The sequence below is a fragment of the Bombina bombina genome, chromosome 5 (genome assembly GCF_027579735.1).
Source record: "Bombina bombina isolate aBomBom1 chromosome 5, aBomBom1.pri, whole genome shotgun sequence".
Taxonomy (NCBI): domain Eukaryota; kingdom Metazoa; phylum Chordata; class Amphibia; order Anura; family Bombinatoridae; genus Bombina; species Bombina bombina.
The window spans coordinates 1067580318-1067606448 of NC_069503.1; the positions used below are offsets into that span (position 1 = coordinate 1067580318).

General features: G+C 40.3%; 1 protein-coding gene across 1 annotated transcript in view; it reads left to right on the forward strand.

Moving 5' to 3' along the window:
• NSMCE2 (NSE2 (MMS21) homolog, SMC5-SMC6 complex SUMO ligase) overlaps positions 1-26131 on the forward strand; it is a 1014246-nt gene that overhangs the window by 386593 nt on the left and 601522 nt on the right. Inside the window, exon 3 of the mRNA XM_053715348.1 lies at positions 3246-3352. Within this exon, the coding sequence (XP_053571323.1) occupies positions 3246-3352 (107 nt within the window). The remainder of the gene's footprint in view (positions 1-3245; positions 3353-26131) is intronic.

Here is a 26131-nt window from a genome sequence, read left to right on the forward strand (position 1 = left end):
GCCGCCTAGCTCCTTTACAATCCATAATGAATGCCTCTGTCAGACTCATCTTCCTTACACGTCGCTCTTTATCTACTGCACCTCTCTGCAAATCCCTTCACTGGCTTCCTCTTGCCTCTAGGATTAAACACAAAATTCTCACTCTGACATACAAAGCCCTCAACTGCACTGCTCCCCCCTATATCTCAGGCCTTCTCTCCAGATACTCTCCCTCCCGTCCCCTTCACTCTGCTCATGACCTCCTACTCTCCTCCTCTCTTGTTACCTCATCACACTCCCGTTTACAGGACTTCTCCAGACTGGCTCCCATCTTGTGTAACTCTCTGCCTCGCTCCACAAGACTCTCCCCTAGTTTTGAAAACTTCAAGCGCTGCCTAAAAACTCTACTGTTCAGGGATGCATACAACCTATGCTAACCTTTCTTTATACCAGTTCCTCTCCTCCATTGCTATCCCCTGAACCCCCTTAGCATGTAAGCCTAAGAGTCCAGCTGTTTGTAGATCACCTTCTTAAGAGCTGACTACAACAGTGCAACTCTTGGCAGGGCCCTCTACCCATTTGATCCCTATAATTGCTTTGTTGTACTCCGAATTTGATTATAGCGCTGCAGAATCTGTTGGCGCTCTACAAGTAACCGATAATAATAAAATTATAATAAAACAAATGGTAAAATGTAATTGTATTTATTTGTTTATGTACAAAAAAACCCAAAAACATTCCTTAAGTTAACATGTTTTATCTTTGAAACAAAAACAGCCTTTGGTAAATCCAGGAAACTTCCAATGTGACAGTTTAATTTTGACTTTACTCTTCCTTTAAAGGTTCATTTGAGAGAACAGAACACATAACAACTTTTTAAACTTCTTCAGTATTAGAATATATCCTTTCCGAAAAAATCTAGTATTGAGAGGTATGAAATTGAGGTTGTTTAGCTTAAATAAAAGGATAAAAATGAGCTTCCTTTAGAGAACTTAGAATAGGCAGACAGTTGTTTCCAGTGTAAACGATAACACTTCTGATATCTGTAGGAGAATTTGTCCTTAAGCTATCTATAGTGAATCTTTAATAGAGCTTGTAGGGATGCACCAAAATTTCGGCCGCAGAAAGTTTCGGCCGAAAATGGCATTTTTGGCTATTTCGGTTTTCGGTTTTTTTGCCTGTTATTTTCGGAAAAATTATTGTGTAGTATGTTTCAAATTTGATGCTAGCCTAGAGCTGCTGTTTAAGTTCATTACTTGACTTACTGTTCTGCATATAATGAGTTTTCTAGGACTATACTTTATTTGGATAATTGATAAAAACAAACCTGTTAAATATGATCCTGTTACATAGAACTAAATAAAGAATAATACAGTATATTTATATTTATAATTGTTTTAAGTAGGGATGCACCAAAATTTTGGTTCCAGAAACATTTTGGCCGAAAATGGCATTTTTGGCCTGTTTTTTTTTTTCTTGGTAAAATTATTGTGTAGCTTATTATTGTTTTAAGATCTTTTTGTCCAATTTTAGTGTGTTACTTTCAATAAAAGTGTGGGCTTTTTTATTGCCTCTAATTATGCAAAAATAAATAAATAAATTTGAAAAAATACATTTTCGGTATCAGTTTCGGTTTTCGGCCAAGTGCATCCCGGATTTTCGGATTCGGTTTCGGTCCAGAATTTCCATTTCGGTGCATCACTACTTGGCTCTATATGAAAATTTGGCATGAAAAGGAGTGTCATGTTTGTACTGGTGTTAAGGTTTGGGAGCCATGGGGCGGAGTTGATGTCAGGTGAAACAGACTACTTAGCCCTAGCTATAGTGATGCCAAACTGTAGTATTTAAGTAAGCATTGACATAATGAAAATGAAACTGGACTTATTGTTGTTATCAATGCAGAAACTACATTAAACTAATGTGCATTTAACAAATGGCATCTTTATTTTATGTTGTCATTCTTCTCAAGTCTAAAGGTCATTTATTTATAGGGGTCTGTTTTTATCAAAATGTCATTGAGTTGCACATCTTTCACTTAGCCTGCAAGATCAATGGGATATGATGAGATGTGTTTTGATTGTTTAAATATTATCTTATGTGCTCTTCAGAAAACTACTGGAAAGATGCAGTTTAATGAAGTTTAGAACAGTGAATTTAAAGGGAATACATACATTTTAGAAGCATAGTACTGCGGTTATTCCCTGCCTCCCTCTAGTCATTTGTGCTGCCATGTTGAAATTTAGCTTTCATGGATGTGTTTTTGCACATTTGCAGCAACTCTTCTTCAGATACCTTCAGTGAAACAGAGCTTCTAAAATGGCAGCACCCATAATTAGATTTTCCTTTCTTGGTGATTCTGAAAAAAGCAGACAAAGATTTACCAAAGTAGATCCAGTGGTCTCTGGCTGATTTACATGATTTTTGAGATGTGTAGATTTTAGAGGATGGTTATACATATAACATACGTGTGTGTTTGTGTCTAAATATGGGTATGAAACTCAAAATTAATGTTTATCCAATTTAATATTTGTATTAGGTTTTACTGTGTTTTAATGCAAATATTTCACTTTTACAATGTTCCTCACATAGAAGAAAATGTTATTTGTATTTTTAAATTATTTTTAAATATATATAACTGTATAGCTATATCTGCTCATGTTAAAGGTTTATTTGAGCGGTGCTTGCACACAAAAGGGAAAATATTAGCCACTTGTAATCTGGCCCACAGTTTTGTCATTTTAACTACTATACAACAACAGTTGTCCCCCTAAGGACAGTATAGGGACGGTGTATGACGGCAATCTGGTATACAAAGGGAAGTGTGCTCTATATTTAGCAGAGGACAGAATTTTTCTTTCAAAAAATTAAAAAAGTTGTTCCATCCTAAGCTTCTATATAAAACCAGTGTACTGTTCTGTACCCTTATTTTGTTTTACCATTGGGAAAATCCAAGGGACAAACAAGTGTAAAAAAGAAAAAGTCAGCTCTAGAGCAACACTGCACTGCTGGGAACACATCTGGTGAGCTAATGACAAGTGACACGTGTATAGCCACCAAACTCCAGCTAGCTCCCAGTAATGCATTCCTGCTCCTGAGCCTACCTAGGTATGCTTTTCAACAAAGGATACCAAGCGAACAAAGTAAATTTAATAGTATCTGGACATGAGTTTGATTTTCTCTTTGCTTACCAACTACAGAAAATCACTTTTATCAACATAATGATGTGATGAACGTCTGTAATTGTTTTTGTTTCTGCATCTTTACAGGCAACATGACCGATGTGAACAGCATGGAATCAGTAATGATGGAATATGCTGCAATGGAAAGAGATTTAAAGCAATATATCAAAGCTGTAGAACAGACAGTAAATACGGTAAGTTATAGAATGATGCGAAAGAGAAATATATAGAGACATGCTTTTCTCTTTTTTCTGTTTTTAAAGGGACATGAAACCCAAATGTTTTATTTCATGGTTTAGAAAGAGCATGCAACTTTAAACAACTTTCTATTTTATTTCTGTTATCTAATTTTCTTAATTCTCTTGATATACTTTGCTGAAAAGCATATCTAAATATTCTCAGTGGCTGCTGATTGGTGGCTGCACATGCCTTTTGTGATTGGCTCACCCATGTGCATTGCTATTTCTTCAACAAAGAATATCTAAAAAAAAATGAAGCAAATTAGATAATAGAAGTAAATTGGAATGTTGTTTAAAATTGTATTCTCTGTCTAAATCATGAAAGAAAAATGTTAAGCTACTATTGCTTTTAACTTTCTGAATTACTGCATAGCCAATGTGTGCAAATATACATGTAAACAACATTTTACTTATATTTAGATGAAAAAACAACATTCAGCATTCAATTCTCTTGTTTTTAATGTAGCTAACTTGATCTTAAAACAATGGTAAATTCAACAAGCCTTCCTATCATCAGTCGATGCAACTATACAAATAAACTATGTGTTTCATTCATGAAATCTTTCAATAATCTAATCTATTATTGCATTGTAAATCAAACTGCTCCGATTTTATTGTGCGCTTCGGCAGCCCCACCACTAAGTGCATTTTTTTCCACCAATGACGTTAATGCCGTTGTCCAATAAGATTTTTGGCATGTTTGCGTATCGAAAAAAAAATATCTTATTTTAAGCTTGCGCACGCTACATCATGGATCTACTCGGCCTTCCAGCAATGCATGCGCATTTGCGATTTTGAATAAATCAATGCCCACAGCTCATTTAATACAAAGCTCCAATCCTAATTATAACCGCATCCAAGTACAATTGAGACTTGCACATGCGCGAGTCATAGCAAGCACATCAGCAGAGTGGGTTGGACCGCTCTCTAACCAGCTGGGTACAAACCAGGAACATTGGGGTGGGGGGGAGTGAACGGATGCCACTATACGATAGTAAGAATCATATAAATACCTAAGTGAGTTTTTAAAAAATAAAGTTAGCGACTCTACTAGTTATCAGCTCTATTATTAGAATCAGGCTTCTAAAACTATATAAATTACAATCACTTTACGCTGCATGCAATCTTTGTTAAAATATCTTGGAAGATCCTATCCACAGCTGCTTTGGAAGAGAAATATAAAAGATTACATTGCATGCATTTGGCTACTACTTATGGGGGAGCATTAAGGATTACACAAGTTACTGTTAACAAAAAATATTTTCTTTCAGTTTAACTTGGCAGGAAAATAATTGCTGGGACATAATAGTAAGCTTGAAATTTCGAGTAGCAGAGTATAAAATATAATTTATGGAAGAACTTACCTGATAAATTCATTTCTTTCATATTGGCAAGAGTCCATGAGCTAATGACGTATGGGATATACAATCCTACCAGGAGGGGCAAAGTTTCCCAAACCTCAAAATGCCTATAAATACACCCCTCACGACACCCACAATTCAGTTTAACGAATAGCCAAGTAGTGGGGTGATAAAGAAAGAAGTAAAAAGCATCAACAAAGGAATTGGAATAATTGTGCTTTATACAAAAAAATTATAACCACCATAAAAAGGGTGGGCCTCATGGACTCTTGCCAATATGAAAGAAATTAATGTATCAGGTAAATTCTTACATAAATTATGTTTTCTTTCATGTAATTGGCAAGAGTCCATGAGCTAGTGACATATGGGATAGCAAATACCCAAGATGTGGATCTCCACACAAGAGTCACTAGAGAGGGAGGGATAAAAATAAAGACAGCCAATTCCGCTGAAAAAAATTAATCCACAACCCAAATCAAAAGTTTTAATCTTATAAAGAAAAAGAAAAAAAATGAAATTATAAGCAGAAGAATCAAACTGAAACAGCTACCTGAAGAACTTTTCTACCAAAAACTGCTTCTGAAGAAGAAAAAACATCAAAATGGTAGAATTTAGTAAATGTATGCAAAGAAGACAAAGTTGATGCTTTGCAAATCTGATCAACTGAAGCTTCATTCTTAAAAGCCCAGGAAGTGGAAACAGACCTAGTAGAATGAGCCCGTAATCCTCTGAGGCGGGGATTTACCCGACTCCAAATAAGCGTGATGAATCAAAAGCTTTACCCACGAAGCCAAGGAAACAGCAGAAGCCTTCTGACCTTTCCTAGAACCAGAAAAGGTAACAAATAGACTAGAAGTCTTCCTGAAATATTTAGTAGCTTCAACATAATATTTCAAAGCTCTCACCAAATCCAAAGAATGTAAGAATCTTTCCAAAGAATTCTTAGGATTAGGACACAAGGAAGGGACAACAATTTCTCTACTAATATTGTTGGAATTCACAACTTTAGGTAGGAATTTAAATGAAGTCCGCAAAACCGCCTTATCCTGATGAAAAATCAGAAAAGGAGACTCACAAGAAAGAGCAGATAATTCAGAAACTCTTCTAGCAGAAGAGATGGCCAAAAGAAACAACACTTTCCAAGAAAGCAATTTAATGTCAAAAGAATGCATAGGCTCAAACAGAGGAGCCTGTAAATCCTTTAAAACCAAATTAAGACTCCAGGGAGGAGAGATTGATTTGATACGGACCAACACCTGTACAAAACAATGAATATCAGGAAGTTTAGCAATTTTTCTGTGGAATAAAACAGAGCAGAGATTTGTCCTTTCAAAGAACTTGCAGACAAACCCTTATCCAAACCATCCTGAAGAAACTAAAATTCTAGGAATTCTAAAAGAATGCCAAGTGAATTTATGAGAAGAACACCATGAAATGTAGGTCTTCCAAACTCGATAATAAATCTTTCTAGAAACAGATTTACGAGCCTGCAACATAGTTTTAATTACTGAGTCAGAGAAACCTCTATGACTAAGCACTAAGTGTTCAATTTCCATACCTTCAAATTTAATGATTTGAGATCCTGATGGAAAAACAGACCTTGAGATAGGTCTGGTCTTAACAGAAGTGGCCAAGGTTGGCAACTGGACATCTGAACAAGATCTGCATACCAAAACCTGTGTGGCCATGCTGGAGCCACCAGCAGCACAAACGATTGCTCCATGATGATTTTGGAAATCACTCTTGGGAGAAGAACTAGAGGTGGAAAAATATAGGCAGGTTGATAACTCCAAGGAAATGTCAACGCATCCACTCCCTCCGCCTGAGGATCCCTGGACAGATATCTGGGAAGTTTCTTGTTTAGATGAGATGCCATCAGATCTATTTCTGGAAGCCCCCACATCTGAACAATTTGAAAAAAACACATCTGGGTGAAGAGACCACTCTCCCGGAGGTAAAGTCTGACGACTGAGATAATCCGCTTCCCAATTGTCTATACCTTGGATATGGACTGCAGAAATTAGACAGGAGCTGGATTCTGCCCAGGCAAGTATCCGAGATACTTCTTTCATAGCTTGGGGACTGTGAGTCCCACCCTGATGATTGACATATGCCACAGTTGTGATATTGTCTGTCTGAAAACAAATGAACGGTTCTCTCTTCAACAGAGGCCAAATCTGAAGAGCCCTGAAAATTGCACAGAGTTCCAAAATATTGATTGGTAATCTTGCCTCTTGAGATTTCCAAACCCCTTGTGCTGTCAGAGATCCCCAAACAGCTCCCCAACCGGAAAGACTCGCATCTGTTGTGATCACGGTCTAGGTTGGACGAACAAAAGAGGCCCCTTGAACCATACGATGGTGATCTAACCACCAAGTCAGAGATAGTCGAACATTGGGATTTAAGGATATTAAAGGGCCACTAAACCCAAAATCTTTCTTTCATGATTCAGATAGAACATACAAATTTAAACAACATTACAATTTACTTCTATTATTTATTTTGCTTCATTTTTTAGATATCCTTATTTGAAGAAAAAGCAATGCACATGGGTGAGCCAATCACATGAGGCTTCTATGAGCAGCAACCAATCAGCAGCTACTGAGCATATCTAGATATGCTTTTCAGCAAAGAATATCAAGAGAATAAAACAAATTAGATAATAGAAGTAAATTAGAAAGATGTTTAAAAATGCATTGTCTTTCTAAATCATGAAAGAAAAAATGTGGATATCATGGCCCTTTAATTCTGATATCCTTGTATAATCCCTGCACCATTGGTTCAGCATACAAAGCTGAAGAGGTCTCATGTGAAAACGAGCAAAGGGGATCGCGTCTGATGCTGCAGTCATGAGACCTAAAACCTCCATGCACATAGCTACTGAAGGGAATGACTGAGACTGAAGGTTCCGACAGGCTGCAACCAATTTGAGATGTCTCTTGTCTGTTAGAGACAAAGTCATGGATACTGAGTCTATCTGGAAACCAAAAAAAGGTTATCCTTGTCTGAGGAATCAACTTTTTGGTAAATTGATCCTCCAACCATGACTTTGAAGAAACAACACTAGTTGATTCGTGTGAGATTCTGCAGAACGTAAAGACTGAGCAAGTACCAAGATATCGTCCAAATAAGGAAACACCGCAATGCCCCGCTCTCTGATTACAGAGAGAGAAGGGCACTGAGAACCTTTGAAAAGATCCTTGGAGCTGTAGCTAGGCCAAAAGGAAGAGCAACAAATTGGTAATGCTTGTCTAGAAAAGAGAATCTCAGGAACTGATAGTGATCTAGCTGTATCAGAATATGAAGATATGCATCCTGTAAGTCTATTGTGGACATATAATGCCCTTGCTGAACAAAAGGCAGAAGAGTCCTTATAGTCACCATTTTGAATGTTGGTATTCTTACATAACGATTCAAGATTTTTAGATCCAGAACTGGTCTGAATGAATTTTCTTTCTTTGGGACAATGAACAGATTTGAATAAAACCCCAGACCCTGTTCCTGAAAAGGAACTGGCACGATTACCCCAGAAGACTCCAGGTCTGAAACACACTTCAGGAAAGCCTGTGCTTTCTCGGGGTTCACTGGAATGCGTGAGAGAAATAAACTTCTCACAGGCGGTCTTACTCTGAAACCTATTCTGTACCCCTGAGAGACAATGTTCTTAATCCAATTATTTTGGACTGAATTTATCCAAACATCCTTGAAAAATTTTAGTCTGCCCCCTACCAGCTGAGCTGGAATGAGGGCCGCACCTTCATGCGGACTTGGGGGCTGGTTTAGATCTCTTAAATGGCTTGGATTTATTCCAGACTGAGGAAGGCTTCCAATGGGAGACAGATTCCTTAGGGGAAGGATTAGGTTTCTGTTCCTTATTCTGTCTAAAGGAACGAAAACGGTTAGAAGCTTTCAATTTACCCTTAGATTTTTTATCCTGAGGTAAAAGAGCCCCCTTCCCCCCAGTAACAGTTGAAATTATAGAATCCAACTGAGAACCAAATAATTTATTACCTTGGAAAGAAAGAGATAGCAACGTTGATTTAGAAGTCATATCAGCATTCCAAGATTTAAGCCATAAAGCTCTTCTAGCTAAAATAGCTAAAGACATATATCTAACATCAATTCTGATGATATCATAAATGACATTCAGCATGCTAATAATTTTGTTTGTAATTAACTTAACAATGCTATACATATTATGGTCTGACACTTGTTGCGCTAAAGTTTCCAACCAAAAAGTTAAAGCAGCTGCAACATCAGCCAAAGAAATAGCAGGCCTAAGAAGATGACCTGAACATAAATAAACCTTCCTTAGATAGGATTCAAATTTCCTATCTAAAGGATCTTTTAAAAAAAAGTACTGTCTTCTGTAGGAATAGTAGTACGCTTAGCAAGAGTAGAGATGGCCCCATCAACTTTGGGGTTTTTCTCCCAAAACTCCAATCTATCAGTAGGCAAAGGATACAATTTTTTAAACCTTGAAGAAGGAGTAAAAGAAGTACCCAGTCTATTCCATTCTTTTGAAATCATATCTGAAATAGCATCAGGAACTGGAAAAACCTCTGGAATAACCACATGAGGTTTATAAACCGAATTTAAACGTTTACTAGTTTTAGTATCAAGAGGACTAGACTCCTCTATATCTAATGCAATCAACACTTCCTTCAATAAAGAACGAATATACTCCATTTTAAATAAATAAGAGGATTTGTCAGTGTCAATATCTGAGGCAGGATCCTCTGAATCAGACAGATCCTCATCAGAGATCGATAAATCAGTATGTTGTCGGTCATTTGAAAATTCATCAACTGTATGAGAAGTTTTAAAAGACCTTTTACGTTTATTAGAAGGCGGAATGGCAGACAAAGCCTTCTTAATGGAATCAGAAATAAATTCTCTCAAATTGACAGGAATATCCTGAACATTAGATGTTGATGGACCAGCAACATGTAATGCAACACTACTGATGGAAATATTCTCCGCATGTAAAAGTTTGTCATGACAACTATTACAAACTACAGCCGGAGGAACAGTTACTACAAGTTTTCAACAAATGCACTTAGCTTTGGTAGAACTGATATCAGGCAGCAGGATTCCAGTAGTAGATTCTGAAACAGGATCAGATTGAGACATCTTGCAATATGTAAGAGAAAAAACAACATATAAAGCAAAATTATCTATTTCCTTGTATGACAGTTTCAGGATTGGGAAAAAATGCAAACAGAATAGGCCTCTGACAAAGAAAAAAAGGACCAGAGGCAAAAGCAAATGAAGTCTTAAATAATGACAAACAGTTTGGTGCCAAAAACGTCTGCAACAAACATGAGCGTCATAGATGACGCAACCTTGTGAAAACACTAAGACGCCAGAAATGACGAATTTGCGTAAACAAACGTAATTCACGCGCCAAAAAAGTCTCGCGCCAAGAATGACGCAATAAATTATAGCATTTTGCGGTCACGCAAGCCTAATACAGCCCGCAATTTAGAAAAAAGAATCAAATTGAAAACTTCAGGGTTTTTTTTTTTTTTTTTTTTAATGCATTTCCCAAATATGAAACTGACAGTCTGCAAAAAGGAAATATACTGATAAACCTGAATCATGGCAAATATAAGTATAAACATATATTTAGAACTTTATATACAAAGTTCCAAACCATAGCTGAGAATGTCTTAAGTAAATGAGACATACTTACCAAAAGACACTCATCCACATATAGCAGATAGCCAAACCAGTACTGAAACGAGAATCAGTAAAGGTAATGGTATATAAGAGTATATCGTCGATCTGAAAAGGCAGGTAGGAGATGAATCTCTACGACCGATAACAGAGAACCTATTAAATAGATCCCCGTTAGGATGACCATTGTATTCAATAGGTGATACTCCCTTCACATCCCTCTGACATTCACTGTACTCTGAGAGAAATCGGGCTTAAAAATGCTGAGAAGCGCATGTCAACGTAAAAATCTTAGCACAAACTTACTTCACCACCTCCATAGGAGGCAAAGTTTGTAAATCTGAATTGTGGGTGTGGTGAGGGGTGTATTTATAGGCATTTTGAGGTTTGGGAAACTTTGCCCCTCCTGGTAGGATTGTATATCCCATACTTCATTAGCTCATGGACTCTTGCCAATTACATGACAGAAATATATTTTCATCTTGATAAAATATTGGGCACTTAGACCAACATAGTCTAAGATGTTCCAAAATAAAACATTGCTTTAATTACAATGTTTATGTATAGATAAAAGTAAAACACACATTTTTATTTCTTAAAAATATTGTTCTTATGGTATTAAGGTATAGGAAATTCAAAATTAAACTGGAATGATTCAGATAGAGCATGTCATTTTAAGACACTTAATTTAACTTTTATTTTCAAATGTGCTTTGTTCTTTTTGTATACTTTGTTGAAAAAGAATATGCACATTTCCTACCCTAGTGGGAGCTAGCTGCTGATTGGTGCCTGTACACATTTGTCTCTTGTGATTGGTTAACTATATGTGTTTATCTAGTTATCAGTAGTGCAATGCTGTTCCTTCAGCAAAGGACAACAAGAGAATGAAGCAAATTTGATTATAATAATTGCAAAGTTATTTAAAATCTTATGTTCTATCCAAATCATGAAATAAAATTTTGGGGTTTCCTATCGCTTTAAATATGTATACATACAATTAATTTATTTATTTTTTTTAAATACATTACGTGATAAATACATTATAGCTAACAACCTTGTCATAATCATGTTTTGTAAATGTACTCCTCCCACTGGGTGCTTTAAATATGAAAAACCATAGAGTTGAGATTTGTTTATTAAATCATGCTTGGTTTAAATTAGCTACCTTGTAATTTCTTATTGTTTACTTAAGTACTTTATATTATCTCAATAGTTTTTAAAAATGCATGTTATGACTCTTTAATATTTTGTGAGGTTAATAATTGTATTGATTATTAATACGTGTGTGTGTGTGTGTATGTAACGAGAGAGAAATATACACACAAATCTCTTTTTATTTCAGCATTTTTGAAAATCTTATTTCACAATTATACAATATTTCTCAAAAAAAAATGAAACGTTCGAAATTTCTGAAAATCGAATTATGATCACCTAAGCCCCTCTTATGGATGCTTAATTTGCCTGCGTGTCGCTATCACAGCTGTGTGATTCATATTCTCAGGGATGCCACGTTGGTTACCAACCCACAGCCTGGGCCCTAAGGGGGCTCCACTGAGCTATCCCCTAAATACAAAGAATATGTGCATTCTGTTATGGCTTAACTGATGACTGCTACGCCTCCCCCAGCTAAGTGCAGATGTGTGCTTACAATGGAGGTTACCTCTTCTCACAAGCAATTCACCCCTTAGTGACTTATATAGAGTGACTTGTTTAGTTCCCCTAAACATAAGTGATTGTTGTTCTCTGACTATTCCTCTGCTGAGGAGTCATTTACTAAATCAGAGGGTGACGTTGTGTCCTTTAATTTCACTTTGGAGCATATAAATATTTTATTTGTGTTTAGCTCCCTGGAGGTGAATTAACCCAGCAGCCATTCTAGAGCTCATATTAAGGTGTTGGATAGATTCTATAAGTCTGTTCCTAATCAACCTTCTACAGTATTTCTCAAACATAAATACATAATTATCACTAATAAATGTTTCCCCATACAAACACTACGAGCATGTGCGCGCACATACACACACATGCATTTCGCATACATACCTACCTACTTTTCAACAGAGGATACAAGAAGAATTAAGTAAATTTGATAATATAAGTAAATTATAAAAGCTTTTTTTTTTTTTAAATTAAATTGTACACTATCTCCTATAATATCCTTTTAACTGCAAAAAAGGCATGTAATGTAATATAAACTCCTGGAATGCCCAAACAGCAGAAACAATTATCTGTGTGCTTGGGATTATTTTTTTTTAGTGATATAAAACAGTGCACCCTGCTTCTTTACTAAACTGAAAATTGTACAATGATATGTATGTCTATAATGCAGTGAACATTTTATTGTCTTTTTGCTTTCACATTGTTATAAGTGAGAAAGAAGAATATTACTTAAGGCCCATATAACTGATCAATAGGAGGCGGCCATTTATATTGAGAAATATCAAATGCTTGTGGGATAAACCAGTTCTATTGCAAAAAGCAATCTGTAAATTTGAGTTGTCCTTGAATCAGGTAGGTCATATCTTAGGTCATATCTTAGAAAAAAATCTGGTGAGACTAGCAGTAAGTTGCGTAATAAAAATGCAGGTTACAATACCTTTGCGCACAATAGATTCTGGGAAATCCTTTCCCCTCTGGCATACAGACACTCCTTTCTCAATTGAATTTAAAGCACCTGCATCTTGGTTGTTATGAATAACAGAAAACTGAAGTCAATGTTTTGGTATTTTTCTAAGGTTAGTTTCTGAAAAGTAATAAACTTGTTAAGCAATTCATAAACATCTTTATTTTTGTGAGTGTATGAAAATAGCTAAATTACAGCTATATATTTATATCTATTTGCTATTAATCTGACAAATAGAAATTGTCACGGATACCAGACAGCTAAGGCTACCCCCCTACAACCTCACCCTTGTTGTTTCCCAGTGGTTTTGGGCTCCTCAGAGCAACCACAATCCCTCGAAGCTTTGGTTTGCTTGTCTTATGAAAAGCTGGTGCATGACCAGGAAAACCCTCCTAGGCTGGCCGGACCCCTGGAACTCCCAGTCGGCCGCCTCACCACTGACACCCTCCTAACCCCTCTCAGGCTGTCCGTGCTCCTGGAACTCCCGGTCGGCCACTGGACAGCAGGACACCCGCTAACTTTACCCCTGGTCGCTCCAGCAACCATGTGCCCCAGAGCTCCGGTCTTTTGGGGATGAGTAGCCCTAGGGAGGAAAAGAGGTGGGCTAATTACCGGAGGGGAGCTGCTTTGGGAACCGGGGGTTTTGGACACCCCTACCCCCATAACTTCAACGGGCTGTATCTCCGGTCCCCAATAACGAATCACAACGCTTTTTGGACCCCTGCCACCACTCTCCCGGGATCACCCCAAAACCGTCACCACTGTGTCCTGGGATTCTGTGGGACTATGGTTGCTATGGAGGCGCCGGTCAGTCTGGAGGGGTGGGAATGGCGGGAAAACTGTGGCATTGTCTCCCTGTTTTATCGAGATGTGTGTTTGTCCCAATAAAGTCAGTTCTTGTTTCACCTGAATGCTAGTCTGTCTAGTTATTTGGGTGAGCTCCAGCTAAAATCACTTTCCTGGGCTACATAGCAGCCTGTTCCAGGCAAAGGAAGGACTCTCTGGCAGAGCTACCCAGTCGGGGTAGCTGGAGTCTGCTACAGGGTGGGACACTGAGTACTGGTGCTGTCAGGCATCAGGGGTGGCTACAGGTTGTGGTCACTTGCCAGCTACATAGCTACATAACTGCAGTCGGCAGGGAGGAAGCAGGACCCGTTTGGCGGAGCTACCCAGTCGGGGTAGCCGGGGTATCTGTCACAGAAATGTACTATGTAGCCATAAGGGAAGCATAATTAAACCAACATTTTCACTTGAAACAGTGGTATTTCTTTCAAATGATGTTGAAATTATGTTGTCATGTCTAACCAATTTGACACCCATTTCTTTCATACAGGTGGTGAGTGTCCATAATCCATTACTCCTGTAGCCTAGAGATACTATTTGATGTATATATTTACATTTTGGCTTTATTCCCCTTTCATTTTTTTTTTTTTAGTCTTTTTTTTATCATCGTTTACATGCATGTTCCCTTTCTGTTTTGAGTTCACTATCAAGTTATTTAATGCGCTCTGTTTCCCCACGTGTTTTTTTTTTTGTTTGATGTCGGGTTCAAGCTCTGCGGTCTTACTGTTTTCTTAATACCTTTTTGGAGGGGTAAGTTTTTTTCTTCGCTTCAACAGCCCTTTTTTAAGGGGGATATAGCCTTATGGTTGTGTTTTTTACTTTGTTCTAGTCCTTCTGTGTATGTCCCTGAAACTTCTTTAGAAGCTAATTCATCTGATCACTTTCCTACAAATGTGAAGTGTGTATATTTTGAGTCTGCTGTAGTTTCCCAGTGCTTTAAAGGGATAGTAAACCCCAAAATGTTTTTTTATGATTTAGACAGGACATACAATTTTAAACAACTTTCCAATTTAATTCTATTATCAAATTTATTTCATTCTCTTGTTATCCATTGCTGAAGGGACAGCATTGCACTACTAACAGGAAGCTGAAAATATCTATTTAGCCAATCACAAGAGACAAATGTGTGCAGGCACCAATTAGCAACAGCTCCCACTAGTGTATTATATGTGCATATTCCTTTTTAAAAAAGGGATACTAAGAGAACAAAGCACATTTGAAAATAAAAGTGAATTTAAAAGTGTCTTAAAATGACATGCTCTATCTGAATCATGCAAGTTTAATTTTGACTTTCCTATCCCTTTAATTTGCGATGCAGTTATCGACATAATTTAGATTAATTCTATCACTATGTTATTAGCAGTTCTTTCTATAAGGGCTTTATGGTTAAAGTCCTGGTCATCTTATGTGGTTTCTTTTCAGGGAAAGATGTTTTTATGGTTCTTGGTTAAATTCTATGATTCCGATTATGTCAGGAGGTAAGGGAGCTTTTCTTCTTTAAGACAAGAAGTTTAAAGGGACAGTCCACTCCAAATTTTTTATTGTTTAGAAAGATAGATAATCCCTTTATTACCCATTCCCCAGTTTTGCACAGCCAACATAGTTATATTAATCAGGGATGCACAATTCCTATCGCCCGATGCCTGGGACATGCAGTTTTGGGTGCAGGGCATGTGGTTTTTTTTTTTCACATTTAGCCCTGCTGCGGGCAAGCAGACCCCCCCTATTTCTTATTAAGCAGACAGTAAAAGCTTTTTTTTTTATTCCCCTATTAATGCACCGCTGGTTTAACAGCATGTCTCACGCTGCTCAGCTCCTCCCTTCTAGTCACCGCTTGCAGTGTTGGAGACTTTCAGTGGAGATGAGTGGTAGACTTTTCCCTCTCAGTGATTTCCTGGCTACGCAGCTCTTCTATACACTCACTGAGTATAATAGAGATCGACTTGCTCCGATTCTGCTCCTGCACTGCTGTTAGCTAATCTGTGAGCTGGAGGTGGTATGTTTTGAAAATACATAAATATTTGTATGATTTTGCTTACTTAAGTTTTTTTATTCAACTGAACTTTGCTGCTGATTCACTTTGAAGTTTTCAAGTGTTTTCTGTATTGGTAACAGAAAATGCTGGAAAACCTCAAAGTGAAACAGCAGCAAAGTTCGGCTGAATAAAAAAATTTAAGTAAGCAAAATCATACAAATATTTATGTATTTTCAAATCGTTCCAGCTCACAGATTAGCTAACAGCAGCGCAGGAGCAGAATATAAAATTAGCATTCTAATGAAGCAGGGCATCGAGAGCAGTCCATCTTTGGATCTGACTGGAGCAATGAAGTACCGCTGTGGCTAGCACTTTACACACAGAAGTCGGTCTCTTTCCATCAATACGGCACAGCCCTTCCCCTTAGTGCCAGTTTTAAAAGAAAAACTGGAGTGGGGTAATACAAACCAATGGCAGGAACTTAGATCAACAAAGCAGGGCTCTGACATATAACAATCTCCCTCCTTAACTGACAATGATGACCGGGTGCTCTGACAATATTGGACCACAGTCTTAAAACATACTATATACCATAATATGTCTCATTATCTCCTTGAGGGTTTCTAATGTTATTTTATCTACGGGGATTGCCACTAATAGTACTGTAGACCAGTTTATTCTTGATAGGATGATGTCCCTATTCATGCTGCGTGTATGTAGATCCTAAAGGATGTGTTTGGGGCTTGCTCCACTAACAGTTTATCATATTTACACCTTGGTTCATATGTTGTACATTATTACCTGATAAAAGATGCTTCTTGCTCATTTGAAAATATTAAGTGTAGAGTAGTGTCACACCACAAGTATTATAAAAGGTATTACTTTACACCCTCATTTATAACATATAACAAGCCCACAATTATTTAACATTCCATGACCAAATCTTATATCCTGGAAACAACCCTTTAGAATAAGTACCCCTATATAATTAAATATGGGACATAATATTGTAAAAAAATATAGTTAGGAGTTAAGCAGCCTATATAATGAAAGCATAATGGTTGTACATAAAGCACTGCTACCTTCACCCTCTTAGTATATACTGCAAAACTATACACAGAAGAGGAATAAAAATGAGGTCCTATATGATTTGTATGTATCTGTTCATCTAAGATACAACAAATTGCTAAATTTTAGGAGTTAAAAATTATAGATATTCCCTCCATCCTGACCTGTTGCTATGAGGTAAATCTCCTATTAGGTAGATACTGTTTATGTTCACTATATATCATTTTCCCTCTATGCCCTATTTTATCTGACATTTGTCTTCTCTTAGAGGCAATTGCTCTACCTTTTATAGATATTCTTTCCCATACCACACTTTCTTTTGGTTAAAAATATTTTGTGAATCAGGACAAGTAGATTGTCACGAGAGACAAGTGGATTGGGCTCCCGCTTTAGTCCCTTGGACTAGTAGTTTTCTTCTTAAATGAGAAGAGTCCACAGCTGCATTCATTACTTTTGGGAAATACAGAACCTGGCCACTAGGAGGAGGCAAAGACACCCCAGCCAAAGTCTTAAATACCTCCCCCACTTCCCTCATCCCCAGTCATTCTTTGCCTTTCGTCACAGGAGGTTGGCAGAGAAGTGTCAGAAGTTCGAGAGAGTCTTTTATGGAGGGAAGTACTCTTCGAAATGGGACTGGAGTTTTAAGTAATCCTGTCAGCCTCTCAGTGAGAGCATGGATGAAAGTTAGTCCAGAGATGCAGGGAGAGTTTTCCTGCGAAACTATCCCCACTCATATTAACAGCTCCTTGGCAATCAGCGTTGACGAGTTTCGCTGCCTGCCTTTATTCACTCAAGTCCATGTCAGAAGCGAAGCTACTATCTGTTACACTTGAAGGGCCATGTTCCTGTTCCACGGCATAGATTCCGGTAAGATTGTTTCATTTTATTTCGATATGTGAATGTAATGTTAACGAAACAAGGTAGGGTCTCAGTGGGACTCCTTTTATCTTAATAAGGAATCATGGGTTAATATCTCCTGAGGGGGGTTATTGAACAGGGGCGAATTTAGTCATGTTTGTTATATGTTTCTATCTGCTAATGTGTAGCAATACTTAGGCTCATGGCTTTTACGAAACATAACTGCCGTATCTTAATAACACGATCTCTTGAGATTGCGCGCCCTTTTTGTGACTGGCATGGTGCACCTTTTGACGGATGCGGTTGCGTTGTTTCTCATGTATGCTGACTCTATGGCGACAGAGAGAGTCTAGCTCGTGGTTTGTCTGGTTCACAGGAGGTGGTGAGTGCCCCAGCCATTGGGGGTGTAAAAATGGTGCCAGTTAGTGTTTGTCATTTTTGTAATCCCAAGATTATGGAGGATTCTGATATCTTATACACGAATGTCTCTGATACGGAGAATGCGTCTTGTGATGAATAGTAAATGGTAATCAATGTCCATCAGTTATGTTCCGATTGCCGTTCTAGAGGACTCTTTTCTCCCGAATCAGGGAGCTTAGAGTGTGTTGAGCCATCCGCCTCCAAGGTTTCCATGTCCCGTGAGGCGCGTGCCCCAGACCCTTTCTTGACTACGCAAGCAGGTGTCCCTATGGCCTTTACTCCTCCGGAGGGTGGCTTGTTTCCTCCAGAGGTTACGGCGCGGTTCTGCATGGTCATTTCTATGGCGCTGGCTCATTTATATCTCCCAAGTGAAATATTTCTAAGATACTGTCCGTGTTCTGTTAACCAGTGTCCGTCGGGCGTGGGATCACCTGATTCAGTTCGGCCTCCTGGGGAAGCGTTGGGCTCTGAGGCTTCAGGGGCCCCAACCTTGGGGCCAGGGTCTTTTGTTGATCCGGCGAGGGATGATTTAGCCTTCCATTATAGGCTGGCACGTCTTCATGTCCTTTTAAGACATGTTTTGGTGATGTTAGATAATCCCAGTCCTAGTGGGTCGAGGGATCTGAGGTCTTAGATGCTGGATGGCAAGCTGGATATGAAGTTTGGTGATGAAAGTAATCTCCTTAACATCTCCGTTTTACTTTTTTTTTTTAAGTTTCGGTTACAGTTCTGAGCTTGGATGAATGGGGCCTCTGATCGGCTGGTCCCGTTGGCGTTCTCATTCACCTTGGGCGTTCACTCGTGGGTGCTGTCTTCCTTTTATTTTGATCCAGATGGATGTGTTTGATTTGCTTTTCTTAAGCTCATGTCTGATAGATTTCCGTTTTGAGAACGTTCTTCTCTGGAACCGATACTTGTGATTTTGTGGTTGCGTGGGCACTTCTTCGGAAGTTGCACACTTTTGAATAACAGAATTATGTTTTCTAGTTCATTTATCGAACCTTCTGGTCAAATTTTCTTGGACAGTTCTGGAGTGTCCTTATACCAGGCAGGTACTGGTCGGATGCTTTTCTGCTGTTACTTGTGTCACCCTTGTGGTGCTGACTTAATCCTGTCAGATTCTGAATGTCACTTGGCCTATTGATATGGACTCCGGGCTCGGATCCTATTTCGAAGTATGAGGCCTAGTGTGTACATACAACGCTTCTGAATGGAGGGTTGTGAGTGCCGATCTAAGGTTGGCTTTTTCTGGCTACTTGTCTGGGATACGGATCTGTCTTTTCAGATGTCATCATGGTTCTTACAGGTCCCTGGGGACTCAGAACCGTAGTTTCCGTTCCTTTGGAGTTGGGAGATGTGAATGGCCTCTGTGGTCTAGTGTTCAGAGTGGTGAACGATTTGCGTCTTCACTTGAGGTTCTTCCAGATGCTGACTCTTTAGCCTAATAACATTGTTTTGCGGTGGCAGAGTCTCCTTCCTTCCTTCCTTGGGTGGGTCATCTGGTCAGGAAGTGCGGGCATGTCCTTCTTCCTTTGCTCAAAGTTGTGTGGAGTTCAGGGGTTTCCCTACCTTCTGTGGGGAGCTGCAAGGCTTCCAGCTTCTATCCTGTTAAAGGGTTTTTTGAAAGGTTGATCCTGCAAGGATCTCTGGAGGCTGTTTTCTCTTCCATATAAGATCTACCCTTGGTCTTTCCATGGTCTTCGACGCTCGGGTGTTATCTGCGACCTCGGTGCAAATCTAGCCTTGGGGCTTAACAGTGAAGGGCAGAGGTCGGTTACAGACGGTTGCCCTTCTGGGGTCAGGTAGATGACCATTTATCCTCAATGCTCCGTTGGGGCTTCGTGGAGGGTAGTTTATGTCCAGCTCATTGGGATAGTAAGCAGAGGGTCCAGGGTTCACATCCACCGCCAGGTGCTGGTTGTTACCTTTTCCGCGTGTGTAATACGTGGTTAAGCTTGTCTACGAGATTTTTCCATGCGATCCAGGAGCACTGGGTGCTGAGTTCTTAAACTGGTCAGGAGTTCTTTCAGACTCTTGGGCTTGAGGCTGTTGCTAGGTCTCCAAGTCTACGGACTTTAGATGGTGCGCTCCTAATCATAGGAGGCAGCTTAGTGTTCAGGAAGTTAGATCTTTCGATCAATTCTGTTTTTTGAGGACTCTGGCCTAGGACCATGTCTCTCCCTGGATCGGGTGGGGACGGTTTGGTCTCACCTTAGGTGTTGTGGTCCCGCATGTCCCTTTGAAGGGGGCGGTATTCTGTTTCTCATGGGAGATTCCTATCTGGCTGAGGCTTATTTTCTATGTCTCTCTGACGGTCCCTACTGGTCTTCTGCCGCATTTGATGTTCCTGTAGAATCCAGGTGTCATTTCAACTGGGTTGGCGATATTGGCAGAGAGGTGTCACCTCTATGGTTGGGTGGTTTCCTTTGCTTTAGTTCCCTTCTCTCCTAGAGTAGGGGATGGGTTCTTGTTTGTTCTCCTGATTCTGAGTTACCTCAGTATGTGTGACGACCTGTGGGTCCTTGTTTTTCTTGCCTTGTAGGGGTTTTTCCCTTCTTGAGTTTTCAGAATCCTGGAAAGGGAAATGTGGAGAAGTGACTGATTCCACCGTTCCTGCAGCAGGAGGCTGGGAGTTTGAACCCTGGTAAGGCTCCTGTTAATTGTGATATTTTGATGCTGGGGTCTGAGAACTCTCTTCTCTTGGGAAGTGTTCCTCTTTATCGAAGATAGCAGTATAGGGGGTCTCGTACCCGAGCACGAAGTCTGTCATGGTAGCATGCTGTTTTTAGTAGCAGTCAGAGTTCTACTCGGGGGTTTTGCTCCTCGTAGATCCATCCTTTCTTCCAGAGGTCTGGGACTCTTGTCTTCGGTCTTTGACTAGCCTTTGGGCTCGGACCATTACCCTGGAGGGAAGGTCGGGGATCGGTTACTCTATGCAGTGTTGACCGTTTTCTTTTTGAGTCTGTCCTACCCTTAGGTGGGAGGACTTTTGATGTCCTCCTCTTTTCTAACGGCATCTGGTGCTGGGAGGGGACGCTCCTTGGAGCCCAGTATTCTGAGGGCTGTTGTCGATTTTTTCAGCGCCTCTTTGGTTTGGGTTCCTTGATGGCTGGGTTAGCTTTTTTACCTGGCAGCTGGTCATTGCGAGTTCCTGCTCAGGTGGCTTGGTGTTCTCTTGGGGAGCTGTTTGCAAGCTGCTGGGATAGTTATCCTGTCTACTGCCTATGCTTGCCTAGCCTGCAGGTTTCGACTTGATATGATGCAACAGGGAACGCATGGTTTTCTTGAGCACCTTATTTCTCCAACATAGGTGTGTCCGGTCCACGGCGTCATCCTTACTTGTGGGATATTCTCTTCCCCAACAGGAAATGGCAAAGAGCCCAGCAAAGCTGGTCACATGATCCCTCCTAGGCTCCGCCTACCCCAGTCATTCTCTTTGCCGTTGTACAGGCAACATCTCCACGGAGATGGCTTAGAGTTTTTTAGTGTTTAACTGTAGTTTTTATTATTCAATCAAGAGTTTGTTATTTTAAAATAGTGCTGGTATGTACTATTTACTCTGAAACAGAAAAGAGATGAAGATTTCTGTTTGTATGAGGAAAATGATTTTAGCAACCGTTACTAAAATCCATGGCTGTTCCACACAGGACTGTTGAGAGGAATTAACTTCAGTTGGGGGAACAGTGAGCAGTCTCTTGCTGCTTGAGGTATGACACATTCTAACAAGACGATGTAATGCTGGAAGCTGTCATTTTCCCTATGGGATCCGGTAAGCCATGTTTATTAAGATAGTAAATAAGGGCTTCACAAGGGCTTATTAAGACTGTAGACTTTTTCTGGGCTAAATCGATTCATATATTACACATATTTAGCCTTGAGGAATCATTTAATCTGGGTATTTTGGTAAAATTATATCGGCAGGCACTGTTTTAGACACCTTATTCTTTAGGGGCTTTCCCTAATCATAGGCAGAGCCTCATTTTCGCGCCGGTATTGCGCACTTGTTTTTGAGAGGCATGACATGCAGTCGCATGTGTGAGGAGCTCTGATACATAGAAAAGACTTTCTGAAGGCGTCATTTGGTATCGTATTCCCCTTTGGGCTTGGTTGGGTCTCAGCAAAGCAGATACCAGGGACTGTAAAGGGGTTAAAGTTAAAAACGGCTCCGGTTCCGTTATTTTAAGGGTTAAAGCTTCCAAATTTGGTGTGCAATACTTTTAAGGCTTTAAGACACTGTGGTGAAATTTTGGTGAATTTTGAACAATTCCTTCATATTTTTTCGCAATTGCAGTAATAAAGTGTGTTCAGTTTAAAATTTAAAGTGACAGTAACGGTTTTATTTTAAAACGTTTTTTGTACTTTGTTATCAAGTTTATGCCTGTTTAACATGTCTGAACTACCAGATAGACTGTGTTCTGAATGTGGGGAAGCCAGGGTTCCTTCTCATTTAAATAAATGTGATTTATGTGACAATGAAAATGATGCCCAAGATGATTCCTCAAGTGAGGGGAGTAAGCATGGTACTGCATCATTCCCTCCTTCGTCTACACGAGTCTTGCCCACTCAGGAGGCCCCTAGTACATCTAGCGCGCCAATACTCCTTACTATGCAACAATTAACGGCTGTAATGGATAATTCTATCAAAAACATTTTAGCCAAAATGCCCACTTATCAGCGTAAGCGCGACTGCTCTGTTTTAGATACTGAAGAGCATGACGACGCTGATGATAATGGTTCTGAAATGCCCCTACACCAGTCTGATGGGGCCAGGGAGGTTTTGTCTGAGGGAGAAATTTCAGATTCAGGGAAAATTTCTCAACAAGATGAACCCGATGTGATTACATTTAAATTTAAGTTGGAACATCTCCGCACTCTGCTTAAGGAGGTATTATCCACTCTGGATGATTGTGAGAATTTGATCATCCCAGAGAAACTATGTAAAATGGACAAGTTCCTAGAGGTCCCGGGGCTCCCAGAAGCTTTTCCTATACCCAAGCGGGTGGCGGACATTGTAAATAAAGAATGGGAAAGGCCCGGTATACCTTTCGTCCCTCCCCCCATATTTAAAAAATTGTTTCCTATGGTCGACCCCAGAAAGGACTTATGGCAGACAGTCCCCAAGGTCGAGGGAGCGGTTTCCACTTTAAACAAACGCACCACTATACCCATAGAAGATAGTTGTGCTTTCAAAGATCCTATGGATAAAAAATTAGAAGGTTTACTTAAAAAGATGTTTGTTCAGCAGGGTTACCTTCTACAACCAATTTCATGCATTGTCCCTGTCACTACAGCCGCGTGTTTCTGGTTCGATGAGCTAGTAAAGGCGGTCGATAGTGATTCTCCTCCTTATGAGGAGATTATGGACAGAATCCGTGCTCTCAATTTGGCTAATTCTTTCACCCTAGACGCCACTTTGCAATTGGCTAGGTTAGCGGCTAAGAATTCTGGGTTTGCTATTGTGGCGCGCAGAGCGCTTTGGTTGAAATCTTGGTCAGCTGATGCGTCTTCCAAGAACAAATTGCTTAACATTCCTTTCAAGGGGAAAACGCTGTTTGGCCCTGACTTGAAAGAGATTATCTCTGATATCACTGGGGGCAAGGGCCATGCCCTTCCTCAGGATAGGTCTTTCAAGGCCAAAAATAAACCTAATTTTCGTCCCTTTCGCAGAAACGGACCAGCCCCAAGTGCTACGTCCTCTAAGCAGGAGGGTAATACTTCTCAAGCCAAACCAGCCTGGAGACCAATGCAAGGCTGGAACAAAGGAAAGCAGGCCAAGAAACCTGCCACTGCTACCAAGACAGCATGAGATGTTGGCCCCCGATCCGGGACCGGATCTGGTGGGGGGCAGACTCTCTCTCTTCGCTCAGGCTTGGGCAAGAGATGTTCTGGATCCTTGGGCGCTAGAAATAGTCTCCCAAGGTTATCTTCTGGAATTCAAGGGGCTTCCCCCAAGGGGGAGGTTCCACAGGTCTCAATTGTCTTCAGACCACATAAAAAAACAGGCATTCTTGCATTGTGTAGAAGACCTGTTAAAAATGGGAGTGATTCATCCTGTTCCATTAGGAGAACAAGGGATGGGGTTCTACTCCAATCTGTTCATAGTTCCCAAAAAAGAGGGAACGTTCAGACCAATCTTAGATCTCAAGATCTTAAACAAGTTTCTCAAGGTTCCATCGTTCAAAATGGAAACCATTCGAACAATTCTTCCTTCCATCCAGGAAGGTCAATTCATGACCACGGTGGATTTAAAGGATGCGTATCTACATATTCCTATCCACAAGGAACATCATCGGTTCCTAAGGTTCGCATTCCTGGACAAGCATTACCAGTTCGTGGCGCTTCCTTTCGGATTAGCCACTGCTCCAAGGATTTTCACAAAGGTACTAGGGTCCCTTCTAGCGGTGCTAAGACCAAGGGGCATTGCAGTAGTACCTTACTTGGACGACATTCTGATTCAAGCGTTGTCCCTTCCTCAAGCAAAGGCTCACACGGACATAGTCCTGGCCTTTCTCAGATCTCACGGATGGAAAGTGAACGTGGAAAAGAGTTCTCTATCTCCGTCGACAAGAGTTCCCTTCTTGGGAACAATAATAGACTCCTTAGAAATGAGGATTTTTCTGACAGAGGCCAGAAAAACAAAACTTCTAAACTCTTGTCGGATACTTCATTCCGTTCCTCTTCCTTCCATAGCGCAGTGCATGGAAGTGATAGGTTTGATGGTAGCGGCAATGGACATAGTTCCTTTTGCGCGCATTCATCTAAGACCATTACAACTGTGTATGCTCAGTCAGTGGAATGGGGACTATACAGACTTGTCTCCGAAGATACAAGTAAATCAGAGGACCAGAGACTCACTCCGTTGGTGGCTGTCCCTGGACAACCTGTCACAAGGGATGACCTTCCGCAGACCAGAGTGGGTCATTGTCACGACCGACGCCAGTCTGATGGGCTGGGGCGCGGTCTGGGGATCCCTGAAAGCTCAGGGTCTTTGGTCTCGGGAAGAATCTCTTCTACCGATAAATATTCTGGAACTGAGAGCGATATTCAATGCTCTCAAGGCTTGGCCTCAGCTAGCGAGGGCCAAGTTCATACGGTTTCAATCAGACAACATGACGACTGTTGCGTACATCAACCATCAGGGGGGAACAAGGAGTTCCCTGGCGATGGAAGAAGTGACCAAAATCATTCAATGGGCGGAGACTCGCTCCTGCCACCTGTCTGCAATCCACATCCCAGGAGTGGAAAATTGGGAAGCGGATTTTCTGAGTCGTCAGACATTGCATCCGGGGGAGTGGGAACTCCATCCGGAAATCTTTGCCCAAATCACTCAACTGTGGGGCATTCCAGACATGGATCTGATGGCCTCTCGTCAGAACTTCAAGGTTCCTTGCTACGGGTCCAGATCCAGGGATCCCAAGGCGACTCTAGTAGATGCACTAGTAGCACCTTGGACCTTCAAACTAGCTTATGTATTCCCGCCGTTTCCTCTCATCCCCAGGCTGGTAGCCAGGATCAATCAGGAGAGGGCGTCGGTGATCTTGATAGCTCCTGCGTGGCCACGCAGGACTTGGTATGCAGATCTGGTGAATATGTCATCGGCTCCACCATGGAAGCTACCTTTGAGACGAGACCTTCTTGTTCAAGGTCCGTTCGAACATCCGAATCTGGTCTCACTCCAGCTGACTGCTTGGAGATTGAACGCTTGATCTTATCAAAGCGAGGGTTCTCAGATTCTGTTATTGATACTCTTGTTCAGGCCAGAAAGCCTGTAACTAGAAAAATTTACCACAAAATTTGGAAAAAATATATCTGTTGGTGTGAATCTAAAGGATTCCCTTGGGACAAGGTTAAGATTCCTAAGATTCTATCCTTCCTTCAAGAAGGATTGGAAAAAGGATTATCTGCAA